We start from the raw sequence: 20,824 nt of genomic DNA, 5'->3' as shown, positions 1-20,824 counted from the left end.
GCCCAGACAGGCGAGCAAGGCTCAGCCCACGCCAGCGAACACCGCTTCTGCAGAGGTTCATAACCCTCACGCAGGTTTTGCCGAGGGACCCGCGGCCTGGGAGCTCGCCCAGAGGCACCCTGCCCCTTCCCGGGCGACTCGCCCAGCCAGGACAACGAACTTCAAATTTCCCTGCGAACAGGCAATACGATTACGCCAAACATGAAGCCATTTGAGAAAAACGCAACGGTAACTGCACGGCTGTACCGTAAACAAGCAAGCCCCAACAAACGATGTGTAGAAAATCCCGTTCCATCTCGGGTATCTTCTTCTTTACGACACGTCCTTCAGCAATCCCTGCTCGTCAGGCAAACAGGACAAGCAGCGCAGGGACAAACTCTGAATTTACTTTCAAGTTTGGACGTACGTCTGCCATGTCACTCAAATCTAAAATAAACTGAAATCCTCAAACTGCCACCAATCACAGGGTAAGAAATCCCTTTCGTAATTCAAGTAAATCAAAGCCTCTGTAACACAGACTGGGAAGAAGAGGATCAATGTTAAAAAACAGATGAAGCATAGGAAAAAAGCTACGAACACCTGGACATGGAGGTTACGCTTACTCCTTTTCTGGTGCAAGACGTGAAGCTGAGCTTTCCGTCGTCTCAATACTACATCAGGCTATCGCGGCAGTGTAGCAGAACACGTAAGGAAGATCCAAAAGTCTGGTGGAGGGCCGGAATTTTGTTCGGAAAACCCAACTCTTGAGGTCGTAAAAAAAAAAATCTCAGTTCTATTTCTGATCAGAACACTTTTTTTTTCCAGAAATATTGAACCACTTGGGAAAGGTGTCGTTAGAAAGAAGTTTTGGCCCTGTCTTAGCTTGGTCTTGGGAGATTTATTACTTCTTTTTCCCCCCTTTTTAAAAGAACACTTGTCACCCAGGTGTGCTTTTGTCCGGTCACCTAATTCTGATCCAGCCCTTCCAGCCCTGCTATTGAAAGGGGGAGCAGACACCCGGAATAACGTGATTCCCCCTGCCCTTTTAACATCACACACAGCGAGCGGGACCAGACCAGACGGCCTGCTTGCTTCTTATTATTCCCCAGTTCCAACAGCGTCAGCTGGAGGGGCAGCCTGTACCTTCTTTTACAAGCTGATGCTCAGGGTGAGCCTATTCCAAAGCGTTCCAGGACACGCAAGCGCTAAAGGCACCTGCGGACGCGTGCTTTGGCGGGAGCTATCGCCCTCCTCCCTCCAGATGCAAGCGGGAGGTGGTGACGGGACAGACGAGAGCAGTGCAGGGGGAAGGACGCTGCTGGAGCGGGGAGGCAACGCCGCCGAAGGAGCCCGTCCCTCGGCGGGGCGACCTCCCCCCCTGCCTGCAGGCAGGAGCTGAGCCTTCCTCCCTGCCCGACAGAGGAGCCGCTTCTCCTCTCCTCCAGCAAAAGAAACAGCGAGCGAGGTGACACGCACCGGTGAGCGATGTTCTGGAGGTGTCTGGCTGTCCCGTGCCTAGTTACGCAGAAGTAGCCCGACGACGTCCTTGTTCCCCTGGCAGGATTTGGTATTTTGGGGATACCTCTCCTCAGCTGCGATGGGGAACTCTCCCTACCTCTCCGGGAACTCCTGACCCTCCTCAGAGCAAGCAGGTGCCACTTTTCACGTACACATGTGCATACGTAAAAAAACAAAGGAAAAAACCCCAAAAGACAAGAAAAGGTCAGGTTAAACCAATTTAATTTTCCCCCATGACAGGGGAGCAAGCTTTATCAATAGAAAAGCAGCAGACATCCCAACCAAAGCACGACATCCTCAAGGCAGGAAAATCTGCAAGCTGAAACTGCTATAAAATGGGCGTAAACCCAACAGAAAAAGCCTTATTTAGGGAGCAGCTAGCAAAAAATATTGTAGCGCTGTGTATGAGTGTGGGCCCAGCCCCATTCAGCATCTTCATTAATGGCACAAAGGACTGAACAGTGCGCGTTTGCTAAACCGGCTGATAAAACACGGCTGGGAAGAGCGGCGGGTATGTGGAAGACACGATTCAAAGTGATTCGGACAAGAGGAACGAAAGTCACTCCCGACAAATACAAGGTACACCTCTGAGGCAGGGATAAAACCAAACAAATATGGGGGGGGAAAACCACTGGGGAGACAGTAGCTGAGCAGAAGATGATCTGAACGCCGTAGTGGATCATGAGCTGAGCATAAAAGCCGATGTCACGGTGCTGAGAAAGAGGCCAGTGCCATCATGGGACAGACACAGAAGTGTCGCCTTCGAGACCCAGGCACTGCGCTTTTTCTTCTGCCCAGTGACACGCTCAGCGTTGGCCGCTGCGCCTCAGCAAAGAGATGGAACAAAGGCAGGTCAGAACGGGATGCAAGTGGTGAAAGGCTGGAAAACAAACTACAAGAATTAAAAACCCAGGCTGTTTACTCTAAAAAAAAAAAGACGTCTGAGGAGGGGTATCAAGTTTTCAAAGACACAAAGGCTGATGCGAAGGGAAAAGGAATAAATCTCTCTATATCCACAGCAGACAGGAGAGAAGTGGAGGATTTAAACTGTAGCCAGGAAGGTGTGGGTTAGACATTCAGCAACCAACTCCACGGCTTCGCTGTCCTTACACTAACGGCATTCCCTTGGTGAACTCCTGGAATCCTGATTACTGGAGGCTTGGAAAACATAGGTTAGATGCCAAGTCATCAGGAACAACCGAGAGGTGGTTGATCCTGCCTTGAGCAGAGAACGGGACTAAACGACTGTGCGGTCCCTCCAGCCTTATTCTGCTCTGATTCTGTGGATTTTTTTTTTTTTTTTAAATAATTGCTGCTTAGACGAGGAAGTTCAGACAATGGCCGCTCTACGCGACGCTGGCAGCAACATCCCCTCCAGAAAGCCAGTAGAAAGCGAAGAAGCCGTCACACGTGGTGGTCCTGTCGCACTGGAAGCATTCCAGAGGAGGTCCTCCGTCACGACACAGAGTGCCGTCGCAAACGTTAACGACGGGCGAACGCAAGGAAAGCAGGCAGAACTCCTGCGCTAATAATCAGGAAATATCAAGATAAAAGAAGCCTGAGAGTCTGAAGTTCTTTATATCCAGCAGAAGTTTTCACTTTTAGAAGTTGTTGTTCCCTTCAGCAGAGGCCAAGCTTAAAACTACCTCTCGGTCCCCAAAAACTGACTGCAAAGCCAGCAAATGCTCCCAGCTCAATGAAACCCTTACGCTAAACCTGGGGAGAAGAGAGGAACCTTATTTCAGGACGAACGTTACCCTCTGCGCTCCGAGCTGCCCAGAAGATACTTACACATATTGAGCTGCCGTACAAAGCTGGCCATGTTGTTATGTTTGAAGTACTTTGGAAGGACCTCCTTGGCAAATTGGCCTTGGTCAAACACATGGAAGCTGTTTCCACTCTGTCAGAAAAACAAAACAAAACAAAACGTTATCAATCGCCGTTCGCAGAAAGAGAGAAGCCCACCTGCCTTTTCATTTCACAAATATAAAGCCTGCGTCGCTGCGGGCGAGATCAGTAACGGCCCCATCTCTCCGAGTCCCTTCGCTGTAGGTAAGAACACAGTTCATGAGCTTCGTTTGAAGCTGTCACCATCTCACCAACGCAAGCTCCCAGGAACAGAGTTCGGAGGGACCTCAACCACGTCCTCCAGCTCCCGATGCGGCCAGCGGCCAGCGCGTCGCCGCGTCTCGGCGGCGCGGGGCAACTGCCCGCAGGAGCGCTCTTAGCCAACGGGGGCTACCTCAACGTGCGTCTGTCAGCTATCAAGAACAGGCAGACCGCCAATAACTCTTGATGCTGTGATCAAGAACCAGCAGAGCACAACTCCCCAGAGACTTAAAAATCAACCCAGGAGGTTGAGCAGGCTCCAAAGATTAAACCTCAATTTGCACAACTGCAAATCTATTAATTCCCCCAATTAACTTGTCTTCCCACCTACAGCAACAGCCAACGATCTTCCGAGCAAACGAAGACAACCAGGCTCGCCTGACTTTAAACATCAACATCTGTGAAGGAATGAAGACAATTCCGCGTCCCGCCAGACTCGGGCAGCTCGCCGTGCCCACGCAGGCAAGGCGGACGAGGCCCGGAGCAGCCGAAAGCAACACGCGCTGTTGCTGGCAGAGCCAGAGCAACACTGACTAACCAGTTTTAATTTTTCACTGCGACTGATAAACATTTTCTACATGTTGATTTAAAAAGCAGGACTAGGCAGGAGAGGGGAGGAGGCGTTCCTGCCCCTCTAAACCCCGAGGTACTTCTGCTGTCGGAGTTTGGAAAATGAGTTATCACCCCCAGAAGAGTGCATGCCAAGAACAACTAGTTATTTTGACTATTATAACTATCCTGACTAGTAGTCGGGATCACAGTTCAGCCGCTTAGCTTTCAGGTCTGGTGCCGTTTTATCAAGTATGGTTTCTATTACCTTTCTGGCACGCTGAGCGGGAATTATACTGTCAACACAAGCATCTGCAAAACAGCGAAAGAAGGGATTTTCATTCTGGCAAAGCGACACAAGAACTCCGAGCGCATTTTACAACCTGGATTTTCTTCCATGACGAAGCCCTGCTCCTGATCCATCCTCCTGCTAATATCATCCCACGTACCACCAGCACACAGCGCTGGCAGCAGCGCCAGAGGAGAGCCAAGCCCGACGAGATACTGGCAAGTCATCGCACGGCCACGAAGCAATCCCACTTCTTAGTTCAAAGGAGAAGCGGCAGGGCCGGGCCAGACCACCCGCACGGCAGCAGGGGACGGTGCCTCCAGGACGCCAAAGTCCCCCCGACTCACAAGAGTGACTCCACCAACGCACCTTCAAAAGCTGCTACTTCAGTATTGAAGGAGGTTATGCCGCACGAGGTCAGAAGAGGCCCCGCGCCCCTTGCCGCGATGAGCAACGGGAGGAATGCGAAACCAGGAGGGCTCTGCAAACTCCGGCCCGGTCAGATTGGTGCCAGAGCTGAGCACCACGAGGCTCCGCAGGCAGCCGCCAAGTCCCAGCGTGAACCTCCAGCGAGAAGACGAGGCCGCCGTCTTCTGAGCTGACTTAAGAGTATCAGACCAAATATCCACGAAGCTTGGTTTTCAGACAGGCACATCTTAAAGTTACCGGGCAAATTCAACGTAGCATTAATCCTAAAGAATTAAGACTACTAAAAAAGCCCCTCAGACTTTAAAAGACTCTGCCTGCCAATAACAAAACCAGGGAAGGGTTTATTAAAAGCGGACAGTTTGGGCTTTTCGGTCCGCGGATGAGCTTCTTTACTCCTTCAGAGGACTGAGTATTTGTTTTCATTAAGGTCCTTTACTCCTTATCCAATACTTAGCAGTACTCTGAGTTGATTCTAATAGCAAAAAACGCAATAGAAAGATGGCAGCGAAGGGCGGAAGTGCGCACCAGCCATCTCCCTCAAAGATGGCAACCCGCGGTAGAGAAAACACCTTTGAGTCCCATTCCAAGCCTTTTTGTTTTGCCGGAGTTGCTCCACTTGAGGGTTCTTGCTTTTTTGACCCCTAAAATAATGAAGTTTGCTGGCGGCCTCCTCCGCACGCTCCACAGCACCACAGCCATTCCCGGCACGGCACCGCATCCAAAACACCCCGCTCCCTTGATCTACGCCCAGATCATAGAATCACAGAATCGTTAAGGTTGGAAAAGACCCGTAAGATCATCGAGTCCAACCGTTAACCCAGCACTGCCAAGGCCACCACTGAACCATGTCCTCGAGCACCACATCCACCCGACTTTTAAATACCTCCAGGGATGGGGACTCAGCCCCTGCCCCGGTCCCAACCCGCCTCAGCCCACGCCTGCCCAGCCCTGGGCACCTTCCCAGGAGTAGCTGCTCCGCAGGAGTCTATCCACACTGCGAACAAGCGCAACCGATTTTTCTTCCGTTCACCAACTTCAAGGCGTTTCACCCAAGTCTCAACACGGTACCTGTTCCTTCCAAGGAAGAGGGACCTGAAGACAGGCTCTCAGCCTTCACATCGAATCCTGTCGGAAGCACCACATTGGTGATTTCCTTCATAGCGTTGTTTGACATTCATCCCAAAATTTGTATTTTTAACACTTAAGCATTTCTCTCTGCAATTATTAGAAATATTCCCATTTCCAGACTGTTTATGGCGGCTCACGCACATTTTCTTGCACTCACACCAACTACCTTCCGCTTAACCAGCTCTTCTCCCGTCCTGGTGTCAGTCCGACGCCAATCGGCACGCACACGTGCCCAACACACGGCTGCCGTTGCTTAGAGCGGCTGCTGCAAAGTGGTAGAAGAGTTGGGAGCAAGCTGGAAGGGCAGAAGTCTAAGGTATGTAAGAGGCCTACAGGAAAACCGACCTGAATTAAACTGTCTGTAAGCGACAGGATTATTTGCACAGTTAGGACTAAATCAGCCCTGCACAGGCGTTGACCAAATTCTGCCTCATTTCCATTGCTCTGGTTCTCAAGGTCGTCTGGTTTCTTCTGCGCGGCATCCCAAATCTTTGCCGCGCTAACAAAGCCCAACAGCGTTTTGTGACAATTTTCTCAACGCACCTTCTGTGCCAAAGTCATGAGAAAAACCGCATTCGAAAAGACCGTTCCAAGATTTCATCCTCCAGCAGCTCTGCCATGACCTCTCTCCAGACCGGGGCGACCCTCCGGCAACTAGCCGCTGTCTCTGCTTTAGCCAGTCCCTCCTCCACAATTCTCGTATTCATCCTCATCTTCTCCACTTCCACCCATGTGGCAGAGTATCAAACGTTTTGCAGAAGTCCAGACACATTAGATCTGCCCCGATCCCTTTATCCAGAAAAGGATTTCGTGTCCAGAGGAGAGGTGAGGGGGTACAATCCATTTTTGGTAAATCTATGTTGTATTTTGTCCCATTCCCATTTTTTCCTATGGCTTTAGTTATCCTCCTCTTCAGAATCATTTCCAAAGCACTTCAGACCATCGAGGTCAGACTAGTTAGTCCTGAACCCTCCTCTTAAAATCAAATAGCTTACACAAAGGAGGTGAAGCATCTTTCTTGGGGTGACTGCTTACGTTGCAGAAAGGGGACGAGGGGCCTCCTGTTCCACATCCCCCTTCTCCCTCAGCGTTACGGGATGCAGACCCAAGGATCTCAGCTCCCCGGACGGGCAGAGGTCCCCCCCGAGCTGGGATTCACCCCCCGGACACCTCGCTTTGCCTGCTGGAAGCACGCTCGGTGTTAACGACGTGACCCGAGGGGACAGTGCAGGAGCTGGGCCGTTTCCCCGCGGTTATCAGGGTTTGTTGAAAGGGAAGAAACAGCGCAGGCAGCTCTCTTCACAAGGTAGAGCAAAAGTTACGACAGTCAGTGAAATACAGCTTATCTTGCGTCATTTTGGTATACTTTTATCGTGACGCGTTCCAAGCCCAGTTCAGACAGCATCAAACACTTCAGCACAGACCAGGTTGTTCTGTCAAAAGCCTCAGCTCTCCCCAAGAGGGGGACAACACCAAGTCAACATGACTCATGTAACGCTAGACGCTGTCAGGGTGTTGGCCAGCACCATACTCACTCCTAGTCTAGACGGGCTCCGACCACCCACCGCACGCTCCGGGTCTCCCCATCTGCACTGGCACCCTCCTGCTCTTCCCATCCTCCTCCCGCGAAGCCTCGCAGGCTTCGGACACCGTTGATTCTTCTGGCGGACAAAAAAAGGAGGTGCCCCCAAAGGATTTTCTGAAAGCGATGCTGGGGAAGAAAAGTCAGTTGTTTAGGCAAAGTGGCTGAGTTTAGGCCGGGTGTAGGAAAGCCTCCTTCCTAGTCCAGGCGGTGCTTGTAAGCCACCGCTCCCTACTTGCTTCTCTCCCCGCGCCTCCACGAGCTCTGTAGCAGGACATTTAACAGAAACCCCCCACGACCTTTTCGGAATTAAGGCTGCCGAAGGCACTTGTGTTTAGCAAACATCTTTTCACTCGGTTTACAGCAGTAAGGGTACTCCTATAACGCAATAAGCCGCTCAGACTTGGCTGTTAAGCAGTTCTTGATGGCACTGAGCGGCTGAGGGTGAGGGGCCAAAAGCTACCGACCCGGACTGAGGAGCAACAGCTTACTGGCTGTAAGTCTTCTCACACACGGTTACGAGTAGAGCTATGAACCTGAAAACATCAAAGCTGCCCACGGGGTGAGACCCCTTTGCAGCCCCCGCTTCGGAAGCACGGCGAGCCTCCGGCCCCAGAGCCGCTCCCAGCCCCTCCAGCTCCGGAGACGGTCCTACAGTTTCGGAGGTTTCCCACCAAAACTTGCTCTGTACCTTCCGCTCCTTCCCCCAGACCACGTTATTTGCTGTCTACAATGACAAACTGAGCATCCAGAGTAATCTTTATCGTGCCTATTCTTGCTGCCTCTCTCCAAACACTCAGGTTTTCCCCTTTACCACCTTCCAAGTGAATCCGTCGGGAACGGTCGGGCACAGTTTCACCGGCGCAGCAGCTGGGAGCAGCAGCACTCGGAACAGCGATCGCTGCAAAAACCAGCTCCTGAAAAGCTATCGTCTCCTCCAGCTGACAATCCGCATCATCTGGCTTCTGCCCTTCCATCGTCCACGCCATACGTGGAACTTAAAGACAGCGGGCAGTATACACTGAGGTATGCGCAGGCATCCCCTCCTCCCCTGTCAAACCAACCTGAGGAACCCCTTCGCTCTCCTGTGGCTAACCGTCACATCTTCCAGCTCCTCTGCAGATAACGGGCTAGAAATATCACGCTGCCATAGTTTTCCATCTACCGCCATCGGTAGGCAGGCCCCAGTCTGAAAACTTCTCAAGAACCAATAAAGTTATTTTAAACATTCATTATTTCTGATCGACGTACTGCTGGATATAATTTTTTTTTCAAAAATAATAGAAAATCAGAAAGTGTAAAAAAAATGCTGCGGTCATGCCCAGGTGAGCTGGAAGCCCTGATAACCACGATCGCTCTGAAGCCCAACGCTGAGCGTCAGCTCCGAGCCCCGCAGACTCCGGGTCACTTTATAAGAGCCTTAAGTCTGCGAAACAAGCAGGAAAATCCAGGAAAATATTGGCTTTAGAGCAACAAACAAAAGGTTCAATGCTATTTCCCAACATCCGACGTGCCAGACCGATTTTGAACATGGAAACGCTGATCCCTGCGGTGCAAGCGTCGCCGCGCAGTGAAACCATCCCGGTGGGAGGGACGCAGCAAAACCACGACTTCGCATAAAAAACCCAGTCATCTTATGGAAGTCACACCAGAAAACGAAATCCTTACAGAATGAAAGCTGATCTGCTGCGGCAGATATTTAAAAAAAAACGGGATGACAATATTAGTGTTTGTTTTTAGAAACTTAATGTTCAAATTTGTGAGACTAGGATGAGATTTGAGAATTCTCAAACTCCAGTTTAAACCTGATCATTAAAATTATGAAAACCTTTATAGCTAGCATCTGAGATATTAAAAAAAAACACCACAAAACCCAAGAAAAAAAAAAAAGGAACTTTCTGGCCCCGCCACTGTTGAGGGCAAGATTAACCCCATGAAATTCTCTCCTGTCCCAGCGATGGAGATTAATTAGATGCCCCTCACGCCTCTGCAACAATAGAGTGACTTTGTTCAAGCCTTGAAAACCCAGGAATCAGAAAAATTTACCTGTTTCTTTCACCTTCCACCCTAAAGACGAGACACCCAGCACAGCAAAAGCACAGACCGCAGCCTTGGGCACCGGTGCCGGCGTGGCAGGACCCAAACTGGCTCAGGAGCTTTCGCCGTTCGGGTTACTCGGCCTTTGTACACGCCAAGTGCCGACGAAGGAGCTCGACCAAACCGAAGCACCTGAAGCACGTAGCAACGCGCTTGCTGCCTGCCTAAAGCGGCCAGAGCTGACGGCATGGGTTTCCCTGGGCTTCCCGAGGGACGTACGGACAATTTCAGAGCTGTGCAGATCACAGCTCGCAGGGGAACAGGCTGACGCCTCCCGCGCCACGGCCCGCTCCGAACAGCCGGCTCAAAGCACGGGACTGGGGGCTTCCCAGGAGGCGCAGCTACGACTGCCGGGGGCCAGCGGGGAAGAGAAAGCTGAGGGGATGAAACCCTGGCCCGAAGGCCAGCGGCGAGACTTCCCAAGGAGGGCTGGAAGTGGAGGGACTGAGACTGCGGGCACAGGCTCCTGTTCCAGGGGTTGCTTAGGTATTAACAAGCATTTGGATACAAGGCGTGGTGCTGGGGCCAGAGAAGGCTCACAGTTTGCTGAGTGTCGTGAATCCCACTCCGAAACACGTATTCCTCCTGTTCCAAATGCAGCAGCTTTTGGGAGCAGCTCAGCCTTGTGAAGTTGAGCTCCTGGAGCCCAGCACTAACTGCGGTTTGTCGTGCAGGCCCTGGCTGCGTAGGAGAGCTGGGGGCCCCGGCGGGCAGAGCCGAGCGTGCCGGCAGCGCGCCCCTGCAAGAGGGAAGGGGCCAAGAGCAGCCCGGGCTGCACGGACCACCAACGCGGGCAGGGCAGGAGCGCAGCCGGGGGATCCAGGAAGGGATTATCCCCCCCTGTGCAGCACCCGCTGAGGAATGCCCAGACAGCCTGTGGAGTCTGGGGCCCCAGTACCACAAAGACAGGGATAAACTGGAGCAAATTCAGCAGAGGGTCACCAGGGCGGCGATGGGGCTGCAGCTCCGGCCTGGGAAGGGGAGGCTGAGGGAGGAGGGCTTGTTCAGCCTGGGAAGAGACCGCTCCGGGGTGCCGGGGAGCAGCAAGGACCAGCTGCTCTGCAAGGGAAGGAGAGAGGAGCAGAGCGCAGGCGTAGGGCGGGCGCAAGCACCTACACGGTGCCGGAATACAGAGGAGCAAGTTTGGGTCAGGATTAGAGCAACCTGGTCTGGCCCCGGAGCAGCTCCTGCTCTGAGCTGGGACTAGAGACCACCAGAAGTCCCTTCTCGCCTCAATTATTCCATGACCCAAGTTTTTTGTCTAGTTAGTTTTAACTAGGACCAGTTCCCCGGCATAGTTACACGTGCAGCCACACAACCCCGCCGCGGTACAAGGGCAGGTACAAACACCGCTTCGAGCAGAAACGCTGACACGCTGACTTAAAGCAAAATGAACAGGCCTCGTTTTCCAGTAGATACGAGCGTTGAAAGACACACCTTTTAACGCACAAAAAATGACCCTTTCTGCCATCAGCACCCGACCGACTGTTTAGAAGGCGCCCTTCGTGCGCAGTTAAAAGGGGGAGACCCAGCTGCCAGCCGCAGCGCGGCTGCCGTACGCAGCGTTGGACTGAGAAGCACCTGTACCCAGCTGGCCTGAGGATGGTTGGGACGTCGCTGGACCCCAGCAGCAAGACCCAAAGGGACACAATTAGAAGCATCCTCACCACATGCGAAGAACCGCCAAGTTTAGCACATTTACAATTTCCTAAGAACTAATCCGGAGCGGAACTGTGTCTAAGCGTACCTGCACTGGGGCTACCAAAGCGCTGGCCGTGTCCGCGGTGAAAGCCAGTCCTCGCGTCACCTTCCGCACAACTCATCGGTACGCTACCCCGGGCGGCCGTGCCTGCAGCGAGGCACGGGACACCCTCCTGTTACAGCTGCGGGAGAGGCAAGGCCGCGCAGCGACGCCTACCCTTGCTAGTACTTACGTACTTTTGGCTAGAAATACAAAAATTCAGTGGGTAAAGTCGATACCAGCCACGGCAGCAGCAGGAGGCCGTTCCAGTGAAGGAACTGGAGGTCCTGGATCCCAGCACTCATGACGGCCAGCACAGCCGGCTGGCGCGCTACCTGGGCTCTGTGCACATCATCACATTTAGTTTCAGGATGGGAGAAGGCAGGATGAGCAGAACCTCTGCATCAGCATGCCGTAACCAAAAATTTGTCCTCCCTCCCCTTCCCCTTGATCTCAGCTGTACGCTCTCATCACCTTGCGCAGACCACGATGCTCCACAGATTCCTCTCGCTTTCCTCTCCAAGACGCGATCTAACTTAGGAATTCAGCAACAGAAACCGTACAGCAGTCTCCCGTGAGGCCGGACAGCTCACAGAATATCTCAAGTCGGAAGGGAGCCATAAGGAGCTGAGCCGGTTCGGAGCCCGTCCGACAGGCACTGGCGAGAGGACGAGGAGGAGCATCACCCTTGGCTCAGTTGTTCCCGAAACCACGCTGCGACGATCACTGCATTTCAGTAACCCAGACCGCACGTGACAAACCCAGACCCCCGCGGCCACGTGTTCGCCTCGGCAGCAAACAGTTTACAGACTCTTCATGCCGGATTTGGGAAACAAGTCATGTAATTCTAGGACAGAAATTCTCCTTCCCTACCACCGTACAGAAAGAGCGCACGCTAGCGTCGATCGCGCGCGAGCTACGTTCAATCACTGCGCTATTCCCAGCTTCAGCGTGACGGAAAGAGAATCTGCTCCGGTCCAAAAATCTCAACAAGTCACCATCTCCAGCACGGAGATTTGAAACTTGACTTTTTGAAGATTGACTTTTCATAAAGCTCACCGTTAGACACCCCTCACCACCTGGGGTCTGACTACGTTCCTCTTGTGTGCGCAGAATGGCACGGAAGAGACGAGCTTTAGCTTACACGAAAAAATCCAAACAAACCTGTAAGGTGCTGACAATCTTATATACAAGGGGACTCAATGCACGCAGCCTCCAAGGTGAAATTTTGGCAGGTTACCGAGAGTTCAGACATCCGCAGGAAGGAAGAAGTTTCCTGAGAGATGGTTAAAAGCACGCTCCCCCAGAAAATCCCTCCGCCGCACGTACAGCACGGGCAGAACCAAGGCCAAAGCTGCTGACCAACACTAGGCCTTTTTCTAGCACGAGCCACCCACTGAACGGATCGATCAAAGATCCATTTTGTGTTGCTGTTCACTGTAACGCTGTTTCCCGAGCCTACCAGCCCCGTTCTGCTCCAGCGCGGCAGAGCATCGCGGCTCCCTGCACACAGCCCTCCTGCGACGGCAAGAATGGGAAATCCTGCGACGGAGGAGCTAGCAGAGCGGAAGGTAACAAATCAGCACCTCGCTTATCCACGCAGCGCAGGGCGAGAAGAGACCTCGTGGGCGACCAGGTTCAGCCCCAAGCTATCACCAGTGGTGTCCCCGGGGCTCAGTGCTGGGGCTGGTTCTGCTCAATATCTCTATCGATGAGCAGGACGAGGGGATCAAGGGCACCCTCAGCCAGTTTGCAGGGGACACCCAGTCGGGTGGGAGCGTTGATCTGCTGGGGGGCAGGGAGGCTCTGCAGAGGGCCCTGGCCAGGCTGGGGCGATGGGCCCAGGCACTGGGTGAGGGGCAGCAGGGCTCAGGGCCGGGTCCTGCACTGGGGGCACAACAACCCCAGGCACCGCTGCAGGCGTGGGGAGGAGCGGCTGGGAGCTGCCCGGCGGGAAAGGGCCTGGGGGTGCTGGTCGACAGCCGCTGAACACGAGCCAGCAGTGTGCCCAGGTGGCCAAGAGGGCCAACGGCATCCCGGCTTGTGTCAGGAATGGTGTGGCCAGCAGGAGCAGGGCAGGGATGGTCCCCCTGTGCTGGGCACTGGGGAGGCCGCCCCTCGAATGCTGTGCTCAGCGCTGGGCCCCTCACCCCAAGGCGGCCATGGAGGGGCTGGAGCGTGGCCAGAGCAGGGCAGCGAGGCTGGGGCAGGGGCTGGAGCCCAAGGCTGGGGAGGAGCGGCTGGGGGAGCTGGGGGGGCTCAGCCTGGAGAAGAGGAGGCTGAGGGGAGCCCTCATCGCTCTCGGCAACTGCCTGAAAGGAGGCTGGAGCCGGGGGGGTCGGTCTCTTCTCCCCAGGAACAAGCGATGGGACGAGAGGGAACGGCCTCAAGCTGCGCCAGGGCAGGGTTGGGTTGGGTATCAGGGACAATTCCTCCCCCAAAGGGCTGTCAGGCCCTGGCCCAGGCTGCCCGGGGCAGGGGCTGAGTCCCCGTCCCTGGAGGGATTTAACAGCCGGGGAGATGTGGTGCTGAGGGCCATGGTTTAGAGGCAGACCAGGCAGTTGGGTTAACGGTTGGACTCGATGATCTCAGAGGTCCTTTCCAACCTTAACAATTCTATGATTCTGTCGCAGGGGATTGCAGCATTCACACGTTTATTCCAACTCCACCTTGAAACTTCTTTTTTGATGCCACAGGGCCTTCTGCAGCGCAGACCCAGAACCCTCCTTATTTCTCACTTACAATTTTTTGTTATGGAAGTCCACACTCACACAATCCCACTCATTTAGGCTTTATCTTTTTCCAGCCGTTGCTTTGCCGGGCTAAGGAAACGTCACGTTCAGAGCATGGTTTCGTATTGCTAAACTACATCAAAGTATCGGCTTCAGGTACTCGGGCACCACCGCTGCTCACTCCTGACTCAAAGGCAGAGCTGCCAAAACCCAGCCGGTCTCTGGGGACCACGCTGTGAACCAGATCGGGTAAACGAGCTCACACACGCATAAAAAAAGAAAGCATAAAAGCGGGGTTTTGGTTTTGAAGCAGGAAAAGTTCCCTGATCACATTCTTAAAAAAGAAACAGCTATCCGCAGGCATAACTAACGAATTCCCGGAAGACAGCCAAAATCACTGACTTGCGTGACGTTGCATTTCACGCGAGGGTCACGCCGCTCCTAACTGCAGCTTCTTCAGGACTCGCTCAAGTCTCCCCGCAAGATAAGGCTGCGGCGCCGACGCCCTCCTGCTTCATTCGCTTCGCTTCCCACAGCTTCTCCTCTCTTATGCCATCGTCGTGAAAAGAACCACAGCAGGCAGACCCCGGGGACCTTGAGGAGCCCGGCTAGTAACGCCACCTAAAACTTCACAAAAGTATTTCCAGACACCACGCTTCCCTCCTTTTTTGCTGGCTCTTCACGTGCTTTGCGGATCTGGGGTTAGTCCTCGCCTGCCTACGGGTAGCACACGCTCTGCGCAGCGAGTCAGGCAGATCAGAGCTTTGAGCCGAGCAAAGACATCCGCACTTCTGTTTACAAAACGTACTACAGGTAAGAGAAAACGCAGCCTGGGAGAAATACATTGCTAATGGGAAAAAACATAAGACAAAGAAGGAACTTGTGCGTACCCAAAGGGAGCTAAAATTAGCTATTCACCAGTCTTTATAACCGAAAGTGAAAACACGCTGTGCTGGAAGGGGTAGCACAAGAAGAGAAATCCTCTCGGGCCAGACTGGGGAGTCCTAAGCCCAGAAAAAGGCAAGGAATAATCACTCCTTTGCGGGTCAAACCAGAAATTTTCATTGAGCGAGGCTGAGAAAATTCCTGGGCCTCCGTAATCCAGAGCAGCGGGCAGGAGGACGCGCCGAGCGGCACGGTGGGACCTGCAGCGGACTCTATTCATCCAGGAACTGACAGAATTACTAGGGGATCCAACAGAGTTAGACTTTTAAGTTCCACAGCAGATCAACTACTGAAGTCATTTATTCGTGGTAATCACCAGTTACAACTAACATTTTAGCATTCCGTGCACTCCGCACCGAGTGCCCATGACAGCGCTGTTCCTCTTCGACGAACGAAATGCAGAAAAACGGGGAAAACCATCGACGTCTACCAAGATAAAGTTTCCTCCAAGCTCTGCATCGAGCTGACCCAAACCCCGACTGCGTTGCTTTGATCAGCAACTGCAGCCAACATCACGTTCGAGTCTACACGATGTCGCGGAATCGCTCTCCTGCTCCCGAGAGGCTGCAGCTCACAGAGGCACGGGAAGCGAGGCACGACGCGCTGCTGGCCCCGGGATGGCGGGCGGCTCGGCCTCCCCGGCTCCCTGTCGGGCACGGCTGCACTCACCCTCAGCCAGCAGCCGCTCCCGCTGAGCACCTCCGTGAGCAGCCTTAGCCCTAATACAGCAGAAAACGAAGAAAATCAGGTATTAGCGCGTTAGGGTGGTCCATAAAAGGGTCTAACAAGAACCAGAGTCGGTGCAAGCACAGGGACAGGATCCCGCGACCAAAACCAAGCGATCCCGTAGCAGAAGGGCGCGGTTAGATCCGCCGGCTGCTGCCGGAGTGTGGCCCGGCGGAGCAGCCGCGTAGGAAGGAGACGGAGCGCCCGGCAGGAACGAGCGCGGAGCAAGGCCGTGCAGGATCGCTGCTACGCGGCCTTCACCCGAAAAACTTCGCTCTACGAGAAGACCGCTCCTCGAAGCGGCCCAAGAGCTCCCCTGCCATTCGGGAGAGGACAAGCGATGCCAGCTGTATTCAAGAAGCTGGCGAAGTTATTTAGAGGGAAAAGGTACGGTCGAGGCAGAACTCGGAAAGGCCGAGGTTTCAAAGGACAGGTTCTGAATATTCGGTTTTGCAGCAGATCACCTTCTCAAAGCCGGTTCCAAGCAGCATTTAGAACAGTTCAGCTTTTTTGGCCACCAGCACTCTTCACCCCTACGCAGAGCTTCCCCATTAAGCGCTACCTCTTGAAGCTCTTCACAAGTCCCTTTAAGCTCCTACCTAACCCTGGACCTTCACCTTGTGATTCTACATGAACCTTTTAGCTTGACTGAGATAAAAACCCCCAACCTTTAAAGGCTCACATTCCTGAATTTAAATTCAGTCGGAAAGGCAACATGATTACAGCTATCATTGCCCCGTAAAAACATGCACTTTGTTTTGATCGCCACACTTACCAGAGTCAGCTTTATTTTGAATTTGCATTGCAAACACAGAATTTGAAAATAAGTAATTCAAACATAAAAGCTCTGAACACTGGTTCAATTTTATTTCGTTAAAAGCCCAATGCCTTATTTAACAAACCCTCACTCTATATACTAGACCGGATCAACTTCCCCTTGAAAACCACAGAAACTGCTATTATCTATGCACGTGAGGGATTAAATATCAGATAAAACCTCACATTCCCCCCGTTCACTGCTTGGCAGCTATAAACCCTTCCTCTTCCCGACTCCTCCATTTTCAGTTAACTTTCACAGACGATAAATCACAACTCTTTAGGCGCGTGCTGGTACCGTAACTCTTCTGCACATCCCTCATTTCCAGCCGTACGCTCAGGTTTTCCATACAATGCTTCACCGAAGCGGTACCTTGCCTTGAGGTAACGCTGGCTGCGAGAACAGCAGGAGGGTAAGCGCTGTCTCCTGCACAGCAAGGGTTAAGCCCCCGGGAACCCTGTTCTTGATGGACCCAACTGGTGACAGACAGTTTCAGCAAAAAGTACTTTTCCTAGCGCAGGCAAGGACCTTGGCATCGACCTCATGAGAGCTGGCCTCGAATTCGGCAAGCTGTGCAGAAAGCGCGTACATGTTTACAGGCAAAACAAGCTGCTGATGAGGTTATTTCATGCACTCTGCTCCCCTCCACTGTCCAAGAGCATTAACAGAGCCATCAGACTGAAACGCGACCGCATGGAAGCAGCACCTCGCTCACGCTTTGCTTGAGATCAGCGTGCCGTGGAGGGCTTGCTCTTCCACAGGTGGCTGCTTTCCAGGTTGGAGTCACCCCCTCAAAGAGCCCGGCCACTTCTCGAGGCAGGCAGGCCTCAGGGTCACTTGTATGCTCGTATCGGTCCGGACGGTAACGTCCCCGGCCTCGCTGGCGCACCCCGTGCCTCACCACGTGGGCTTTCCTGTACCGGAATCGGGGCTTCTGCTGCAGCAGAAACGGGTACGCGGGGTTTTCCAGCAGCGGGTGGTTTCATTTAGACTGCAGGCTGGTACAAGGGCTGATGCTCAGGCTCCACAAGCCTAAGCTCAGCACATTCTAAATTCAGGTTTAAGACTTGGACAAGAGTGACTGTCAGGGTAGGACACCAAATTTCACGGCTTCCTCCTAACTCTCCCTGTCAGGAGCTTCTCCATGTTCTCCCACGCCCTCCCTGCCCACCTCTTTCGTCCCTGTTCCCCAAGCGAAGAGAACCGAGCCGGTGGCTCTGAACCTGACGCTGCCTTCAAGATGAGGACTATAACAGCAAAGCGTGAGCAGCTGGCTTCCCCCAGCCTGCGCCCCTTCCCCCTAACAGGGGACGCGCTGAAGGCAGGGCTTCACGAGACGCAGGGCCAGCCAAAAACCAGGTAACACCTGCAAGAAAAGGGAGGTCTCGCTCCATTCCTCATCCACCTTTTGCTATTTGCAGCCCCCAGGACCCCTCTGAGCCAGCTCGGCTCTTCAGCAGATGGAACAGGCTCAGCAGAGGGTCCAGCCATCACAGGGAGGACGGGACAACCTGGGCAGAGCGGCAGCTTGTGCTGATTTATGGGCTGGCCACCACCAAGGGGAGGCCCCGACCCTGCCCGCTGCTGAGCAGGTGTCTATTTGCCTCTTCATCCAGGTGATTTAACTTAGGAGGGGCCAAAACTACCGCCAGACCCACTGTACCTAACCACTGCAAGACGAAGGCGGCTATCTTCACCGTAAGCCACGGTTTCACATGCCAATCGAGCACGCCGCCGACACCGAGGAGCGGCCCTGACCCACCTTTGCTGGCCCTAATGCTCACCCAAACCCACAGCGTGTCAGTCCATGGAAGTAAAAGCAAACCCGTTTTTCTGCCAGTTTAGCTCCCTCAGGATCCTGATGAGACTCGGGGTGGCCACGAGGGAAGAGGAGAGCATCAGATCCCCAGCACACAGCGTGAGGTGTCGCACAGACGAGCCAAAGACGCAGCCAAGATATTGCCACCAAGGTGGGCACGGCTTCTTTCCCCTGCCCTCCTGGCTCTGGCACTTCTCTGAGCTTCTCACAAGCTCAAGTTCACCGGCTGAACATGAGCCAGCAGGGTGCCCAGGTGGCCAAGAGGGCCAACGGCATCCCGGCTTGTGTCAGGAACGGTGTGGCCAGCAGGAGCAGGGCAGGGATGGTCCCCCTGTGCTGGGCACTGGGGAGGCCGCCCCTCGAATGCTGTGCTCAGCGCTGGGCCCCTCACCCCAAGGCGGCCATGGAGGGGCTGGAGCGTGGCCAGAGCAGGGCAGCGAGGCTGGGGCAGGGGCTGGAGCACAAGGCTGGGGAGGAGCGGCTGGGGGAGCTGGGGGGGCTCAGCCTGGAGAAGAGGAGGCTGAGGGGAGCCCTCATCGCTCTCTGCAACTGCCTGAAAGGAGGCTGGAGCCGGGGGGGTCGGTCTCTTCTCCCCAGGAACAAGCGATGGGACGAGAGGGAACGGCCTCAAGCTGCGCCAGGGCAGGTTTGGGTTGGGTATTAGGGACAATTCCTCCCCCAAAGGGCTGTCAGGCCCTGGCCCAGGCTGCCCGGGGCGGGGGCTGAGTCCCCGTCCCTGGAGGGATTTAACAGCCGGGGAGATGTGGTGCTGAGGGCCATGGTTTAGTGGTGGCCTTGGCAGCGCTGGGTTTACGGTTGGACTCGAGATCTTAAAGGTCTTTTCCAACCTGAACGATTCTGTGATTCTACGAACAGAACAAGTGCTACAGCTCACACAAGGGAAGCAGGCGGGGAAGGCTCAACGTTAACCCAAGAGCTGCCCACCAAGCCAGAAGAGAGGTCTCTGTGTGACAGCAGCCAACAGACGATGCCTAAGCAGGAGCTTAAAGGACGCCTAATGCAGTGCTGCTTCCTCAGAGCATCTCCCGGCCTCCAGAGATTCATGAGCCGTCCACCCGCCAACTAACTCGATTCAAGGTGGCTGCTACCAGCAAAGGTTGTCCCGCTCTTCCTACCATCCCCAGGTACACCTTCCCGTTACCTCCAGCAGGATGAGTCACTAAAGCTCACCAGTTCAACAGAAAAATATCCAGGAAAAAAACCAAAACAACTCGTGGAGGACAAAAAGCTGAATCAACTCACCGAGGCCCCGCGACCACTAGCAGAGATGCAAAGACGGTGGCAGGAGCAGGTCTGCAATCTTTGGCAGCAGCCAACTCCTAATTGAGGTGAGCGCATGCCTTGGAGAGGGAGGTAAATGTAGCAAATAACGTCAAAAATAAACTAGTCTTCAATTAGTCCTATTATTTGTATCCCAAATATACTTGGACTTGGTTGTTTCAATGGAGAAATCTGCCGCAGAGTTAACAGGACCTGCTGTCCCACGGCAGACCGAGCTCCAGGGAGACAAGATGCCCCCTCCCACGCCTGGGGAAAAGTCTAAGCAAGACAACATCAACTTTCCCTAACAAACTGACACCAGCAAACAGCAGGGTTGGTACTTTTGAGGGCAGAAATGATATCCAGATGTTGCGTTTTATAAGGAAACAATCCATCCTTCTTGAACTCTCTTCAAATTCTGCTACGGTTTTGGCCTGCGCGCCGTCATTGTGGGGAGCGATTACACAATCCGTGAGCGACATTACGAGATATCTGCCTTTTAAACTTGCTGCCCAGCAATTCAGCTGGGTGCCGTCTCATCTTTGTATGTGAGAAGCACCGACTGCTTCGAAACAATGAGGAAAACGCATTTCTATCTGCGTGCCCTTTGGAAAATCCAGCTCGGCTGGCTGCCCCCGAGGCCGAGAGGCTTCGGTGAGGGCGCAGAACAGCGCGAGCAGACGGGGGTACGTTCCCAGAACACTTTTGGCCTCTCTGGTCTGCAAATCCGACAGTCTCTGATCCCAAGTGGCAGCGTTACACTTGAGAAAACAGGGCGGGATTTACGGATGAGGCAGGGCAGAAACGCGGCGGTCGCAGCATCTGATGCTGAGGAGGCGACAAACGCCTAGAAGCCATCCTGCCTTTGGGACACGCGGTGACTGCGCCCGGGGGGAGGTTTGAATCATTAACGTCAGCTGTAGGGATGAGAGCGCTTTTATAAAAATAAGTATGTCAAGGAATCACAAATAAAATGTGAAGACCCTACCTTCAAAGAAGTGAAATCAGAAGTTATATATTTAAATAGGTTAACGGTTGGACTCGATGACCTTAAGGGTCTTTTCCAACCTTAACGATTCTGTG

At 53.7% G+C, this 20,824-nt stretch overlaps 1 protein-coding gene across 7 annotated transcripts in view; it reads right to left on the bottom strand.

Annotated features, from left to right (window-relative positions):
- The window catches only part of HSF1 (heat shock transcription factor 1), a 73,110-nt gene that overhangs the window by 49,290 nt on the left and 2,996 nt on the right, over positions 1–20,824 (bottom strand). For all 7 annotated transcript variants that reach the window (XM_087732267.1, XM_087732339.1, XM_087732420.1 and 4 more), the window contains one exon: positions 3,289–3,397. In XM_087732267.1, coding sequence (XP_087588393.1) covers positions 3,289–3,397 — 109 coding nt within the window. Of the gene's footprint in view, positions 1–3,288; positions 3,398–20,824 lie in introns of those variants that run through there.

Source organism: Nipponia nippon, unplaced genomic scaffold (assembly GCF_047370975.1).
Source record: "Nipponia nippon isolate SJK-2023a ecotype South Korea unplaced genomic scaffold, ASM4737097v1 scaffold_1, whole genome shotgun sequence".
Classification (NCBI taxonomy): Eukaryota; Metazoa; Chordata; class Aves; order Pelecaniformes; family Threskiornithidae; genus Nipponia; species Nipponia nippon.
The sequence above is the reverse complement of the archived record's forward strand: the minus strand, read 5'-3'. Positions and strand labels throughout refer to the sequence as shown.